The following is a 16,446-nucleotide window of genomic DNA, read 5'->3' on the forward strand; positions in this document are numbered from 1 at the left end:
ATGTCTCGTATCGAGCCAAGGATTACTGACATGTAGATGAACGCGTTAAATTAAGTAGACGGACAGTGAGAAAACTCGCTTCGCGCGCTGTTGGTGCGAAATATGCTCGCTGATTTAAACGAACGTCTGCCCCATTTTATATGAGGCGAGCCGTAACACCGTAACTATCAATTTACCTATTTGTCCAGACGCCTATTCGTCCATTAATCTCCGTCGGTTGTCTAACGGGCGCTAAATTGCCCGTGTACGCGCACGATGTTGATTCCTTTTTCTTCATTTGTCCGTCAGATATGGGGGGATGTTCTCTATTTTTAATATATTACTGATTAATGCGATATGTAGCATTTTGTTTACCAACGCGAGTTATAGGCGTAATTGGATCAATTAAATGAAAGTGTGCTGTTTCTGTAAATCATTAATTTCGTTAAACATGAGTAGCGAAAGAAGAGTCTTCGTAACAGTAACTTATAATGATGTTTGGAGAAATGAACTTTTACTTGATTGCACAATGTTTTACGCTAGTTCAAAGAAGAATATTGCAAATATTATTTTAAAGCAGTATTTTCTTTTTTCCTTTCTCGCGCAATTATGTCTTCGCTTCGCTCACATTTCTTTCCGATTCTTTCATAAATACTATTCTAAAGGTGACTCTATACGTCAGTAGTACTGATAAATAATATTGAATAATATTAACAGTATGCATCAATATTTTTAATATTTTTAAATCCTACATCAGTATTGTTGATAATCTATTTCATTTTATTTTTACGTATATTCTCAGATAGCCAAGTCTGTAGAAAGCAGATTTTTTTAAATGTCTGCTATACACTATGCACAAAATAGCAACAGAATTGTTACAGAATTAGATGTACATATTACTGTTGACAGACTGTTAGAAAAAAACATAACAGAATCTCTCTCAGATAATGTCGGCAGGATCTGCTCAATTTCTGCCAACAATTTGCCTTCACATTTTGTCGATAGGCGATTTTAACAGAAGCCTAATGCGGACGCAGTTGATGGCAGACTGTCGTCATTTTCTGCTCAAATCTGCTGACAGCCTGCTAGAAGACTGCAGACATTTTGCTATTTGGATTATTTATTGCACTGTGACATTCTGTGATATGGATCTTAATAAAGCGATACTGATGCTCGAGAATCAAAATCCAGATCACTGTCAGTATTCTACGTCAATTCATTAATATTAATAACACACGATCAATAATATTGTCGGTATTTAATACTGACAGTATTATCAGCCATGTAGGATCACCTTTATATGTTTCCATTCAGTACAGATTTCCAAGGGACATCCTAAAGACATCTAAAGGGCGTCTCTATGTCCTCTAATCGTCCTAAAGAACGTTTCCAGAATGTCTTTAATAAAATGCTATATAGGTTATAAAAACGTATTTCGCTAGACTATGTATAAAGATGACGGAGTGTGGGTGTATATGTACACACGCGTGTATGTCGCTTTCCGAGGAAAGAGATATTCACTCGAGGACGATGATGGAACGGGGTGATCGATAGGGAATTTACACCGAGAAATAATATCCTTCCGCTATGAGGCTGTAGACTTGTTCACGTCGCAAGCTCCAACATGCTCCAATATGCTCCTACCATAACTCCTACTCACTCTATCAAGCGCGTTAGAGTGAGTAAGAGTTATGGTAGAAGCATTTTGGAACATATTAGAGCATGCGACGCGAACAAACCTCGTGTCTATCCTGTCGCATATGCGTATTCGCACGTTGCAAACTGAGAATATCTTCACCTTCACGTATATTTAAAATGTCATCTTTCTAACGCGTGTGAAAGATACTCCGGTAATATCTCATCCGCAAAAACGTTATTCAAGTCACGACTGACGTTAATTTCGCTATTACGGGACATACCTGTGGCGCGGACCGTACGTTGGCAAAATTACAATGGAATTTACGGCTCCGAACTTTCCAACGGTTACGAAAATGTCGAGATCTAAGACCGGAAGCAAGAGTGACACAGGAAACATCCTAAGTACGCGAAAATCTAATGTTGAAAATTTAGAGCGTATTCAGAAATTACGCGCTAGCTAGGAAATTACTTTTCAAACTATTCTATATAGAGAAGAGTTGCTAAATGCGTACCTCACCAATAGTTTTTTATATTATTTAATGTAAACAATATTTAATGATAAATAGGGCAACCAAAATTATGCTGTAAAAATCTCTTTTTAAGTGCCTAAAATATGCTCTGTGAAATAGAAAAAATGCTCTAAAGAAAGAAATATATCCCAAAATTATGCTGTAAAAATCCCTTTTTAAGGGCTTAAAATATGCTCTGTGAAATCGAAAAAATGCTCTAAAGAAAGGAATATATGCATTTGAAAATTACTTTTTATCGCACAAATTTTCAAAATATTAATTAAGTTTTTTACTTATAATAACGTAATCATAAACTTAAATTAGAAAACGATATGAAATATACAATAAAAATAGATGAAATATGTAAATATTATGCATGTGTGAGCGAAATATGCAAAAATATGCTCTTATGTGTGAAATATGCAAAAGTATGCTGTAACATATAGGACTCAAAATGTATAATTCCTTATGAAACAAATTTGTATTTAATTTATTTCTTTATTAGTCAAATAAAAAAAAGATGCCCTATACATATTTTGTTTGCCCTATAAGATATTACTATTCGAGTTCTACTTATAATTGCATTTTAAGACTAAAAAAGATTTTGGAGCGCGGTTTGTAAAATCAAATATGTATATATTATAAATTCACACAGAAATATTTAAGCACTAAAATCCACTTTGATTGAATATAGGAGATTTCTCTTATTTAATTAAAATTATTAAATTGCTTTAATTTAATATGTGATATTACTACTCTAATTCTATTCATAATTACGTTTCAAGATCCAAAAGGATTTCAGTTTACAGAATCAGATATGTATATGAAAATTCACATATTAAAGATCCACTTCAACCAATAGTTTTTTACTTAATTAGATTTATTCTTATCAGTATGTCCAATTTAGGATTATAATTGAAAATGTTGAAACCATTGAAATTTCGCGTAAACTGCACAATTCAGAAAAGAGACGTTATCAAGGAAGCAAGTACGAAATGGTACTTGGTACTATTTGTTTGGACATCGCAACAATAACTACAGAAACAACTATCGCGAGGTTAGAACTATGTAGGACGTGAATTGCAGACACTTCCACTTGTCACTCTGTGTAAATACATCTACCAATGTTGATTTATATTTTTAAAAATTTCGTTTATATTTCAACCATATATGTTTTGAAATTCGAACTTTGACATTTCTAGACACGCAGGCTATATTTGAGTCGTTCGGTATATTCGCGAACAGTTCGGCAAAAGTTTGGCACATTTTCGCCTCGAGGTTGAGAACTGCACGAGAAATTGTACGGGTATGCGCAGAAAATCACGCGAATTGCATCGGAAATGTTGATTCATACATCGGAAAGTTCCATGATGTATCGATCAGTGTCAGATCGGTTCGCCTAATTAAGCGATATGTTCATCGTTTTAATAAAACAGGCACGTAAACGCGAGCGATGATGCGCCGCGGCGATACGAGTAATCATCATCGTCGATGATGTCGAGTCCTGTTTCCCATTTCCGACATTACCCGCGGGCAGCTGTTAATAATGTAAATTGTCGTGACCGGCTTTCTGTCGACATAAATCGCGCGTATTGACGCGAATCGGATCGCTTCATCAAAAGTCGGATGAGAGTTAATCGCTACATTTAATACTGACATACGCGAGCGTCATTAAATAAATGACAAAATTATGAATAATGAGGATAAATTTACATACAGAAAATTTATCTCGCGAGGGTAATAAAAAGGGCGATAAAATAAAAATCATGTCTCTCTCTTTAATTAATTTTAATACTAATGAGACGAAATATTTTTGTAAAAACAAGGTATAGATGAGTACAATAAACAAAATCAGATAAAATAGTATTTTTAATAATAATGAAACAAAAATTTATATGGAAACTCTGTTATAACCAAATTGATATTTAAAATAGGAAAACAGAAATGCGCGTGGAAGCAAATAAGAATATATAATCAGAGTAAAAAATATTTAGAGTTTCTTGTAAAATCTAAATATTATTCTAATTATATTATTATATATTCTTATTTGCTTCTACATACTTTTCCATTTTACATTTCTATTTCACAGTATGTATTTTATTGATTTCATATATATATATGTACGTTTATAAATTATGGAGAGAAATTTATGAGATGTGACATCAAATAACTAAAGGAGAAGCACGCAATAAAATATAAACAGACATCTTGTGCGGGGAGTGTACTGTAATTATGCAGTCGCGGCTGTAGAAACAACTCAGCGGTAGTCATCATTGCGCGAAATGATTAATTCCACTTGTACGTTAAAGCACTTCAAAGATCTCGAAGTCTTGACACAGATTCTACAGAAGTCGGCGATGACATCGCGGTTTTAGAAATAGAAAGAGAGAAATAGAGAGAGAGAGAGAGGGGGGGAGGGAGAGGAGTACTTTTAATTAACTTATGCTGCTGCGTTTTGTTAGTTTATACCGAGTGCTCCTGTTATTTCGCATTTTTGGAATATTTCCCTACGGCATAAGAAAAGAGGAAATAATCCATCTCTCGGAGTTGTAAAACTTTTCGTATCTTTTCGTGTGCCGAACTCGCGGCCGCCGAGAAACTTAAAACATGTTTTACTTGCGACCTCGTGTAAATAACAACTAGCTGAAAGCAAGGACAGCGGTTTCTTGTGCGGGAAGCATAATTGCAGAGTTTCACGGAAGGACGACTTAAAACAAAAAAATTATGATAAAGCAGAAATAAAAAAAATTTTTGCTTTTAGTGATATTTAATTTTTTCCAGAATATACTTATAAATATGAGCAATTTATGTTTGTAATATGATAAATTATATAATACAGTAGATTTATTTTTTGTAATATGTTTTTGTAAGAGAGAAAAGGTTATGAAATATACACGATTTTGTTTCAGGTTAAAAATGAAATTTGGTGAAAATCTGGTTGAAAATAAAATTATTTGAAATTAGTGCATATTTTTGAATTAAATAGTACATATGTTTGAATGGATAATAATGGTTAATCTTTAGAGGGAATTTATTAAAATCTTACAGAGAGAGAGAGAGAGAGAGAGAGAGAGAGAGAGAGAGAGAGAGAGAGAGAACTTTTCCTTATAGGTAAAGTTTCTTATGATTCATTATTTCATTCCTTGCATCAAAATATAATACTGTTTCAGCGTCACTATATATGTGTCACTATAGTGGCTGTCCCGTTTTAATAAAGGTTAAATCAGGATAATTACAACAGTATATATAATACCTAAACAAAGAGAAATTTTACAAAGAGAGAATGTATGTTAGAGAGATTAACAAGTTCTTCGAAGCGTAAACTCTGTACACACTCTTTTACTTTTATATAAATTACCACATACAGAATTAAATTTTATTAAAAGATTATTTTATCTCAATTAACACGTGTGGGATTTAAATGGTTCCTAAATATTTAATGAGATATTTAGGAAACATACTTCCTAAGTATATATCTAATGTTTTATAATCATATAAAAAGCATATATAAAAGACCAACATGTGCTATTTAGAGTTATTATATATATGTAACATATAAATTAAAATATATACAAGTTGCTACACGCTAATGTAAATTCAAACAGATAAATTAAATCAATATCAATCAAACTGCTTGATTAATGAAACTAAAGTATCCGACATATTCCAATCATTGATCAAATATAATGTTGACGCAGTTTTAAAACATTACGAGCGCGACGCATTTCTGTCGTTTTTATTCGGCGATCGCGTGTTCCTAGATAATCAGTAAATAGGTAAATACTTGAGCCGTGTGAGCACAATCGATCAGGCGAAGTTTATTTAGCGTTTATCGAAGCCGGACTGATCGTCTTAGTGAGCGCTGCGTAAATATTTACCATTTATATAGTCGTGCTTGTCCTCCGCGTCGTTGGATCGATCGATCGATCTCTCATATGGGAATATTCCCTTCATTTGCAGCTTAAGAACCGAGCAGCCTAGCGGCCTGGACACTGGCGGGGTTCGGCTGGAGCTGAGTAAGGCCCTCGATCTCTGGGCCAGGAATTCGAAGCTCACCTTCCAGGAGATCAACAGTGACCATGCCGATATCCTGGTCTACTTCCACCGGTAAGTTTAATTTAAATTAACTTTAATTGAAACTTTACTTAATTCAACCTACTTATCCTAGCGTGCATATGTACATATTTTGAGTGATTGACTCCGCGATTGAAATTGTTTCAACGCTAAAAACATGCACGTTAAACAAGAATGATATTTTATAATGAATACTTTATTATTAAGTGGAATTTTAGGATTAATTAACTCATTATTATAATAATATAAATGAACAGTAATTATTAAAGTATTATTAGAATGCCAGGCATTTTAATAATCTCTTTTTGTAAAAAGATAATAAATCTGAACACGGAGATAATCCATGAAACGCATAGCTCCTATTCAAAAAGTAAATAAAATATAAGTAAACTGCCTATATGAGCCTTTGTAATTGTTAGTGCGTAAATAATATATTTATAAGGCGTTAAAATATAATTCACAAACAATTGGAATATACTTATGAAGTTAACTGCAAACGTTTCGACTCTGCATTTGACAATGAGTCCTCTTCAGTATAGAAGTCAAGTACAAACTAGAACTCGTAGTTTATACTTGACTTCCGCAACTGAAAAGGACTCAAATCCAGAATCGAAACGTTTACAGCTAACTTTGTGGATAAGTGTATTCCAATTGTTTGCGAATAAATGTTTCATAAATATAATATATTATTTACTTATATTTGGTTTATTTTTGAAGTCACAAAATCTAATTTTATTTTAAACTATTATATATTATAATAATTTAAATCAACCGGTTTTGGTATTTGACAGTGATAGAAACTAGATTTAAGCGTTCGAGTTTTAGCCAGAATTTTTTTTTAGAGATTCCAGCAGTGGCATATCGACATTGAAAACTACTTGTTACACATTGGATGTGTAACAAAATAATAATGCAACATGATGCCATATAATTGTGTAAAATCGCAAACTCGCGATAGATATTAATTCTTGCACTGTTCGGATCTATTCGACTCGAAATTATTTTTATTTCCCTGCTACATTTTTATGTTATGAGTAAGGGTTTTCACATTTCACTTTGTTTTATTTGACTTTGTTTCATAGAGCAGAAATATTAATCTGACTATAAAGTTTTAACAATTTTTTCATTTTCATTTAAAATTTTTAAATGTATAAAATAACAAATCAGCTTATATTGACTGTACAGTATATTCGAACAAAGCAGCAGGATTAAATTCGATGATAATTTTATTGGCAGAACGTCAGATAATATTCGCGTTGCGCATTGTTCAGGGGTTATCATGGAGACGGATATCCGTTTGATGGCAGAGGTCAGATCCTGGCTCACGCATTCTTCCCGGGCAAGGATCGCGGTGGAGACGCTCACTTCGACGAGGAGGAGATATGGTTGCTGGAGGATGAGAGCAACGAGGAAGGTAAGTAAATCAGAATTTCTCCGGTGGGGTCGTGCCTCAAATTATTCAAATCCCTCGCACGAGCAATTGAAATATACGAATTCAGGTGAAATGGCAAATATTCAAACGATGAAGCCAAAGAGAACAGACAAAAACTGATTACTTCTAATAGATACTGTTTACTCCAATCTTTCGTGGCGAATGAGCTGTTTATTCGAACTCTTTTCGAAGAGTTTGCTCGAATTGTCTAAAGGATCGAGATACTTCAAATGTTACGTGAGTTGGTTAAATATCGGTTTAATTAATCATATATTTTTACAAATATTTGAACTCTCTCTCTCTCTCTCTCTCTCTCTCTCTCTCTCTCTCTTTCTCTCTGTCTCTTGAAATTCCTAACATTTTGCATATTGAACTTCTCTCCTATTATCTCGAGGCATGGACTTTCGCGATAATAATTATCCAAGCCATCCGTGTTTTGGTGACGCGCCAACTCGGTCATCTGATACAAGGTGCGGTCACGCCTTGTGGGAAAGAGGGATAACTCCAGAAAGAGGAGAAACTCTTTTCAATTCTATCGAGACAGAGCGTTATATCGTCGGATCGATATAACATGCCGGACGGCGTTTTACGTAAAGGTATTCACGAGCAGCGTATATGAGCGTCTGAAGAATTGTTTGTAAGCTTTCTAGCGATTCTATCTATGTATTTTTTACCTCTTTTAATGCAATAAGAAATGTTTTGTCTTGGTTTTCTCAAACAATGCCACGCATACAATACGTTTGCCAATATTAATTATTACAGCGCGGCTTTATATTCAGTAGATTTTATTCCGGCATGTACATTATTTCTTCCCTTTTAACATACTCTCTAAATCTGAATCAGTGAATAATCACTGATATCAGTGCCAAGTATGTCACTAGTAATCAGTGAATTAAATGTGAGATTCCTAACCTAGCTAATCTTTATTATATGATCTAACTAACCTTGTTTTTATGGTTAAATTCAATGAATATGGTATTGGAAGATTGAAATTAACGTGCAAATATCAGTATTTTAGTCATATAATGCTCAAATATTCTTTCTTTTTTAGTTGAACTTCACTGATTATCAGTGCCAAGTATGCCACTGGGTAATTAGTGACTATCCCCACTGATTCAGATTTAGAGAGTAATGAAATTAAAATTTCGAATTTTTCAATTACATTTATATTACCAAATATATGTTTGAAAATTAAATGGATAATTGCTTAATTATTTTCACGGGACTTTTTATATAATTAAAGTTTCTCTTTATACAAAATAAATTAAAATGCTTTTAATTAACATAGGTAGCCGAATAATTTAATATAAATGATAAATGACATATAAAATAATAGTTTAAAATTATTAAAGTCAGGTTTTATTTTAATTATTTAAAGCATTAAAAAAAGATCTAGCTTCGATCAGTATAAACTTCTAGTTTATCGATTGTGTTCTCACATATACAGTCTAAAAATGAGATTCTTATTGTTTTTATTTTAATATCTTTAAAAAATTGGTGTGTATAATATGTATGTATATTATACCTATACAATTGATATCCTTATAATTACTCATTATGATGGTTACAAGATTCTTCGTGTGCTGATTCTTAATACATCATGCTTTTCTTTTCTTCAGCAGATCGAACGCTTCGATTCATTATTTTCTTTAGCCGCGTTTCGATGTATCAATTGAAGCAATTATCGACAATAGGTCTGTTCTTTTTGGCTGACTTCTTGCCGCACTGTTTATCTTTTCTCTTTTTCTTTTTACGTTGGACGATACGAGAAGTTCAACTAAAAAAACAAGCCTAATTCCTAATGAAAATTAACAAGAAAGTGCAAACCCAGACAGAGACAGACAACCTGTTGGAATGATTAACGATGTTTCCTTAACAGGTCGACAACCGCGTGTGCGTTTAATTAGCGCACAATTGAGACGACGTGACGATGCTATAGGCGAAAGCCGGGAGAAGATAGACAGAGTTGAGAGAGAGAGAGAGAGAGAGAGAGAGAGAGAGAGCCGATTTCTCGACGCAAGTTGCGAGGATCCATCCACTGTATCCCTCGTGCTTCTATCAAGATTGCTTAATTGCGTAATTCGCGGCGTGAATCACTCCATGATTACGACCTCGTAATTGCAACAGTTAGCCAAGCGACGTGCCATAGCGCAATAGTTAAAGCTGCCGATTGTCTCCTCGTTTACGCGTTATAATATTGCGCATTTGATTCCACATCTCCCATAGTATATCCTGCTGATATTTGTAATTACTTACACACAATATGATGTTTTTATCTTTCAATAGCTAATGTATTGTATTTAATAAAATGCGCCATATTTATTAATGTATATTATGTATATAGTAGGTACACAGCTGTAAAATATTGTTGATGTTTTTTATTAGAAGTTATATCTTTTTTTTATAAATTATATTTCATCGCGACGCGATTTTTATATATTTTTTGTATATTATAGGTATATGTCATAGAGATATATTACAAAAATTATATAAAAAGGATTCTTATCTTTTATAGATATCCTTTCATCAAACATTGATTTTGATATGGCAATTTTCTTTTGTAGGGATCAGATTAATACGTATTAATTAATTAACACAGGGCTTTAAAGAGCTCGATTTATTGTTCCGTGTTAAAATGGGAACTTTTGTTCCCGGAAACCATTTAATTATTTCTCATTTCCGCTGAGTAAGTTTTATTCCGTTGATTTATTACCAAGAGGAGTAGTTAGTACAGAATAATTAGAGACGATTTGTATACGGTGGTTGACAATTTATCGCAGCGAGAAAGATGGCGTGAAATATTTCGGTCGATAAGCTCATCCCCGTGCAAATCGAGCGTTACAACAAAAGTCCGTCATCTCGTTTCTGTCGTTATGGACATTTCTATCGTCGTCGTTACAACGTTTCTGCATAATATGTTTCCGCACTTTCTTTGCGCACCATACTCTCTACCCGGGGATTTCAAGCAACGGAGAATGAACATCGTGGAATACAATTCGAAGTAGCAGCTTTTTCCCCCGACAAGAACTAATTTGCTCGAGCAAATCCGCTTTAGTAAAAATAAAACTGCTGCAACGCGAAAAGTTGGTTGCAACGAAGAATAAGAAGTCTTAAAAGCCTTCCCGACTTTCGTAATTTACAAAAGAGTGATTCATAATAATGTAGCTCTCAAGTTCATAATTTTCCTAATTTTGCATTTCAACTTATTGCTTAAACAATATGGAATTTTTCTTAAAATGATCAATGATAATATATATTTGTAATCAGAGCTTTACTTTTTCATAATTAATTTCAAGCGAATGAAATTTTACGGAATCGCAGACGAAATTTTAACTACGAAGTGATTGACGGTAGAAAAAGCAGGAAACACTCCGGAAACGGAATGCATAGATTGAATAGAGATATGATTGCGAGCGCGTATTTCCTCGACATTATATAGAAAAATCGAAAAGCGTTTTTAATTGAAAAGTTCAAAGCTTTATCTAAACGCAAATTTTTTTCCTCGTTAACGGAGATTCTCTTGGTCGGACACTTGAAACTCTCGCGTTAACTTGCGCGTTAAGCGCTTAACGCGGTTAAAGTTCATTTTACGTGCTCTCGTGGCTACGAGTCGGGGAATTTTCTCTCAGCGAAACTTTAATCGAAACTCTTAATAACAACATCGTTGGCCTTATCGCCGACGGTGATAACGGCACGTCCGCCCCTTCTGTAATCCTCTCTGCGTCTTGCAAGCGCGACTCTTAGCGCTTCGCAAAGCCGCGACTAATTTTCTCGTCCCGTAAGGGGAGGTTGATTTAATAACCGTCACGTCCCAGCTATTAATTAACCGTATTAATTAATCGGACTATTGTTTCACTATCAAAAATTGAGCGAACTTTGGCGCGATTACATGGTAGATTATTATTTGGATCCGATTTTGCAACGCTCGAATTTCGATTGGCGTCGTTAATAATGCGCCGACTTAGTTTCTGGCGCAGTCGGCCGCATAGTGCACATTAGCATAATTATAACCGTACGTTACTGTGACACCGCCACAGGAGTTCTCTCTCCCTCTCTTTTTGCCGTTATCAACTACTGTATGCGCGCTCAAACAGTTAATTTCGGCGGGGTGAATTAGCAACGAGATATTATGACGTTGTTTTGATATAATTACTTTCGAACGTTGAGAATGGATAAAAATATTTAACATAAGAAAAAGGTACCATATTTTTTTTAAATTTTTATATAATATAAATAGTACCTAAATGTTATTTTTATACAAGCGAACAGCCAAAAATAATATTTCATGTATATGTATATATATATATTTAAATTCTATAATCAATTAAGTAATCATTTCTGATGTTTGTAACAGAACTCGATTTCGTTTACGAAGATGCTTTAAAAGTGTCGAATATTAAAGAATTATTACTATAGTTATGAAAAATGAAAAAAAATCAAATTTTAATCGAAGAGATAAGTAATGTAAGTAATTTGAAAGCATGAAAAAAAGGCTCCAAAGGAAATGATAGTTATATGGTAGTTCTGGAACGTATACAAGATCTTGCTAAACGGCAAGTTTGATCTCGATAAGAGTGTTACTAGGAGTTGGTTTTTTCGTTGGCTGAGCCAAGAGAAACCTTTTGCAGTATCAATGTACCGCGGTTAAAAAATTACAGCACCGTCGGCTAAACGGAGCAGATATTTCGGAGCAAAGGAATTATAATATCTCGAAGCATGCGCGTGTTTTGCTGAAAGAAATTAAGCTCCCCGCAATTTCATTTTTGCTTGCATTCCCTTCGCTTCTCTCTCTCTCTCTCTCTCTCTCTCTCGCTTGTGCGCTCGTTTTCTTTTTGTCTCCAGAAAGTTTAGAATTCGTGAGATTCACGAAAGTCACGAAAAATTTTATAAAATCCACGCACGTTTGTCGAGCACTATAATTATTAGAAAATCGAAATATATAGAAAAATTAATACTCGCGAGAAGAAACGTTATGACGAGAAAATAAAATCAAATCGAGATTGAAACGATTAGTGTAACACGTTCGATTCGATTACTATTGATAATCTCCGTAGAGCACACTTTCTCCAGCGGAACGTTTTATTACTGCAACGTGATTCGCAAACCACCGCGTCTCAGTTTCTCGCAGCTTGCGAAGATAGTGCGACTGAATTCACTTGTGCAAACGTGACATTACGCGTCAGTGACGCGACATTAGTAATTCATAACTGACAACTGCGGTGGTGAATGTCACTCGCAAATCGGTTACATTTGTTCTCCGTCCAGGACATATATCCGCATCCTCTCTCTCCCTCTCTTTCTCCTTTCTTCGAACGAGGTTAATTTACAGCGACGACCGCTTCGCCGTTAATTACGTTTGCCTAACGAGAATTATTAACTGTTGGCGTTGTAGGACGATACCACTTGCGACGATCATTTAGATTAATGGTTTACGAGTATTCGCTGGCCGATCAGAGTCGAGGATAACCAGACAAACAAAAAAATAAGTAAAACATCCATCTTAGATACTGAAGCGATAATCTTTTTTATATAAACATTTTATTTAGTTAAGGAGATTTATTTCGTGAGAAGGATAAAAATATCTCTCTTTTTATATATAAAAAGTAGGTAAGGATGCTTGCTGTTTTTTTTTGTTTATGTCTTTTGTAATGCTTTTATTCGCAATCCCTTATCAATTAACTTTTACAATACTACATTGTATAAAATGCATCAAATAATTTCTCGTTTAGAATTTTACGCGACACAGAAATCGCGTTGTCCCGTCTTTTAGTCATGTCTTTCTGCTCATTTAACTCGTAAGAGATGAATACGGCGTGAAGGAGAAAAGACTTGAAGAGAAGACCATATCTCTCTCCGGAACATAACGTAAGTTTTCTCGTTGCGCGTTGTAGTGTAATATATACTCGTCATGCTAGTAATATTTTTGGTACTCAGAGAAAGCTCTAGACGGAATCCCAGGGTAATGTGCGTAAGTCGGATCGACGATAAACGATAAACGCGCACTACTTTTTCGAGCAATTGTAGTCTGGTTTTATGTTTTATCGCTCCGTGTTTCAAAAGCTTGCACGATAAAAACAGAAAATCGCGAATAGGTATCCTCAGTAATTCGCAAGCACCTTTATTCATGTCATATACGTTTTATACTTATCGCTTTATGTCGCCTATGAGGTTTTATGTCCATACTACGTTTAAACGAATAACGATATTTCAGAAGTAGCTTTGAACTGGATCTGCAACTATTGCGTTTATAAATCTTTTATAGAAAAATTATAAAGGGAAATATTATAAATTTTGATTACTCTTGGATTTATTTGGTTAGCACAAAGTATAGATTTGCACTCTTGGGTAAATACGGTATTCTAATAAATCTTAAATTTTTGTTGAATATTTTAAATATATACATGTATATAATTTTTTATGGCATACATACATATATGTATATCTATATGTTTTTTATATAAATATATTTTATAATCTTTTAAAGAAATTCTCTTTTGCAGATGAGTTTACAAGCAGTCACATAATTTTTATAATGGCCGAATTTTAAAAAAATTGATGGCTGGGGATTTTTCGCGAAGTTTCAGTAACAAGATATTGTGGATTTTTCTCAGCAATGCAAGCAACGATTCGCTATACTATCAATTTTTCCGGTGACAGCAACTCCCCTCGAATCGGTGATCGCTTTACGATCCTAACCCATATCTGGAAAAGTAGTTCTTCGATGCGGGTTGGAATCGAATCAGAGCGAAACGAAACGAAACGAAATGAAGGCGGAGATTCCGCGGCGGTAGTGGCGGTACGGCGGCGGCGGTGGCAATTCCCGATGCAATTGCCCGGAAAACTCGGCACGTGAACACGAAAAAGTTACGATACGCTTTTCTCTACCATGACTTGGTGTCTTTGGAGATAGTACAGAAAATAAGGATAAAGATATCAAAGATAAAACTACTTTGAGCATTTTTATCAAAAGACATTGTGTAGAAATTGATTTTGAAATAATGTAGAAAAATGCATCTCAGTTGCATTAAATTTCAGACGAATGTTGCTATTTAAATAACTTTATAAAGAATTGTATTCTTAAATATATTAGTTTGTCCTTCGAAAACATTACATTGATATACAATATTATATATGATGTTACAATTGTTTCGTAACGGTTTTTGCCTTCGCGAAATATTTGCCAAGTTGCAATGTACTGTGCTGTGATACTTACAAATCTGTATACAATTCTTGTCTTTCATATCAGTAACTAGATTGCAGTTGTCGCGAAGCGCATCGCACAGATAAAATGCGAACGCGTCGGTCTTGAATGTTTTTATATTTCTTTCAGGCACTAGTCTATTCGCAGTGGCCGCTCATGAATTCGGCCATTCCCTGGGATTGGCACACAGCTCGGTCCAAGGTGCTCTCATGTATCCATGGTACCAGGGACTGAGCCCCAACTACGAGTTACCGGAGGACGATCGCCACGGGATTCAACAGATGTACGGTAAGTTATTCTCTTTCGCTACACTAATACTCGCACGATCATTAAACATTCAGTATTTAAATTAAAGTTGTTTTCCTGTGAATTGTTGGAGCTTTACGTGAAACTGTACAAAAAAATATTAGTATTAAATATAAATGAAATTTTTATTCAAGTAGATATTAAATTTGAGAGAATCGCGCGAATGATGAATCCGAGAACAAGAGAAAGTGTCATTGGGATATGATTAAAATAATTTTAGTTTCAAAAAAGTATTGTCATAAATTTGGAATCCAAACGAGAGAGAAAATATATTACACTATATTGTGTAATATTTATACCATCGTTAATTATGAGTTTTAATGAATTATAATGCTGAGGTTGAAAAACATCGTTGGTGTGTGAGCTCTGAGAAAAATTCAAATATTGATGCTGCATTAATTTTACTAGCTATAAAATAATATTTAATCTTTGCCAATCAAAGCAAACGGAAACAGGAGCAGGATTTATCCTGCAAATTGCGCTGCGCGATTAGCATTCCGCGACTTCGTGGCTCCGTTCTTCGAATTTTCTTCGTATTCACACGGTGTGAATCAAATGAATGGGATGTGCGAGCAGTTTATCTCGATAGTAAAACTTTCGGTGAACGGCGATGTAGTAGAGGCGAGATTTATAGCGCGCATTATCGGCGTGGGATCGCAACATTGCTCGTGTGCAGTGTTTCAATTTCGAGCACGCTGTCGGAGCAACCGCAGGCATTAAGGCGATACTGCTGTTACAGTCGGCTCGGCTTGTAACGTGCGACATAACACTTGGCGTGTCGGCCGGCAATCGAGTTTATTAGAAAAGTTGTTTGCTCTTTATAGCGCGGCGAGCCTGACGACGAGACGGGCACGTAGGATAATTTTGGCGAAAGTAATGGGCGTTATAAATTCCCCGGTCAATAACAATAAGTTTCGCCAACTGCTATTTCGTCAAAAGAAAACGTTTTATATTTTTACCTTAAATCTCAATTGAATAAATTTTAGAGTAGACCTATATATATTTATTTTGTAAACTGTATACATGCTTTGAAAAATTAAATGAAGTTAAATAAAGTTAAACTGAATATCGCTCTCTTATTTTAAAAGTGACATAAAAAAATTGAGTTTTTCAAAAGAAGGGAAAAACAATATTTTTTAATTTGAAAAAAAAAATTATTAACTAATTATTATCAAATAATATCGGCGAGAAGAATATATTCTTAATGTAATTAAATGTTATTTTCCTTTCACAACCTCTAAAAAAATCTTTTTGAGTTATAACGATTTTTTGTGCAGTTAGGTTAGTTTACTTTTGATAATTGATAA

At 34.4% G+C, this 16,446-nt stretch overlaps 1 protein-coding gene across 1 annotated transcript in view; it reads left to right on the forward strand.

Moving 5' to 3' along the window:
• Mmp2 (Matrix metalloproteinase 2) overlaps positions 1–16,446 on the forward strand; it is a 183,090-nt gene that overhangs the window by 138,948 nt on the left and 27,696 nt on the right. The window contains exons 5-7 of the mRNA XM_018450308.1: positions 6,087–6,233; positions 7,472–7,614; positions 14,963–15,121. Of these exons, the coding sequence (XP_018305810.1) occupies positions 6,087–6,233; positions 7,472–7,614; positions 14,963–15,121 (449 nt within the window). The remainder of the gene's footprint in view (positions 1–6,086; positions 6,234–7,471; positions 7,615–14,962; positions 15,122–16,446) is intronic.

Source organism: Mycetomoellerius zeteki, unplaced genomic scaffold (genome assembly GCF_001594055.1).
Source record: "Mycetomoellerius zeteki isolate Tzet28-1 unplaced genomic scaffold, Tzet1.0 scaffold106, whole genome shotgun sequence".
Classification (NCBI taxonomy): domain Eukaryota; kingdom Metazoa; phylum Arthropoda; class Insecta; order Hymenoptera; family Formicidae; genus Mycetomoellerius; species Mycetomoellerius zeteki.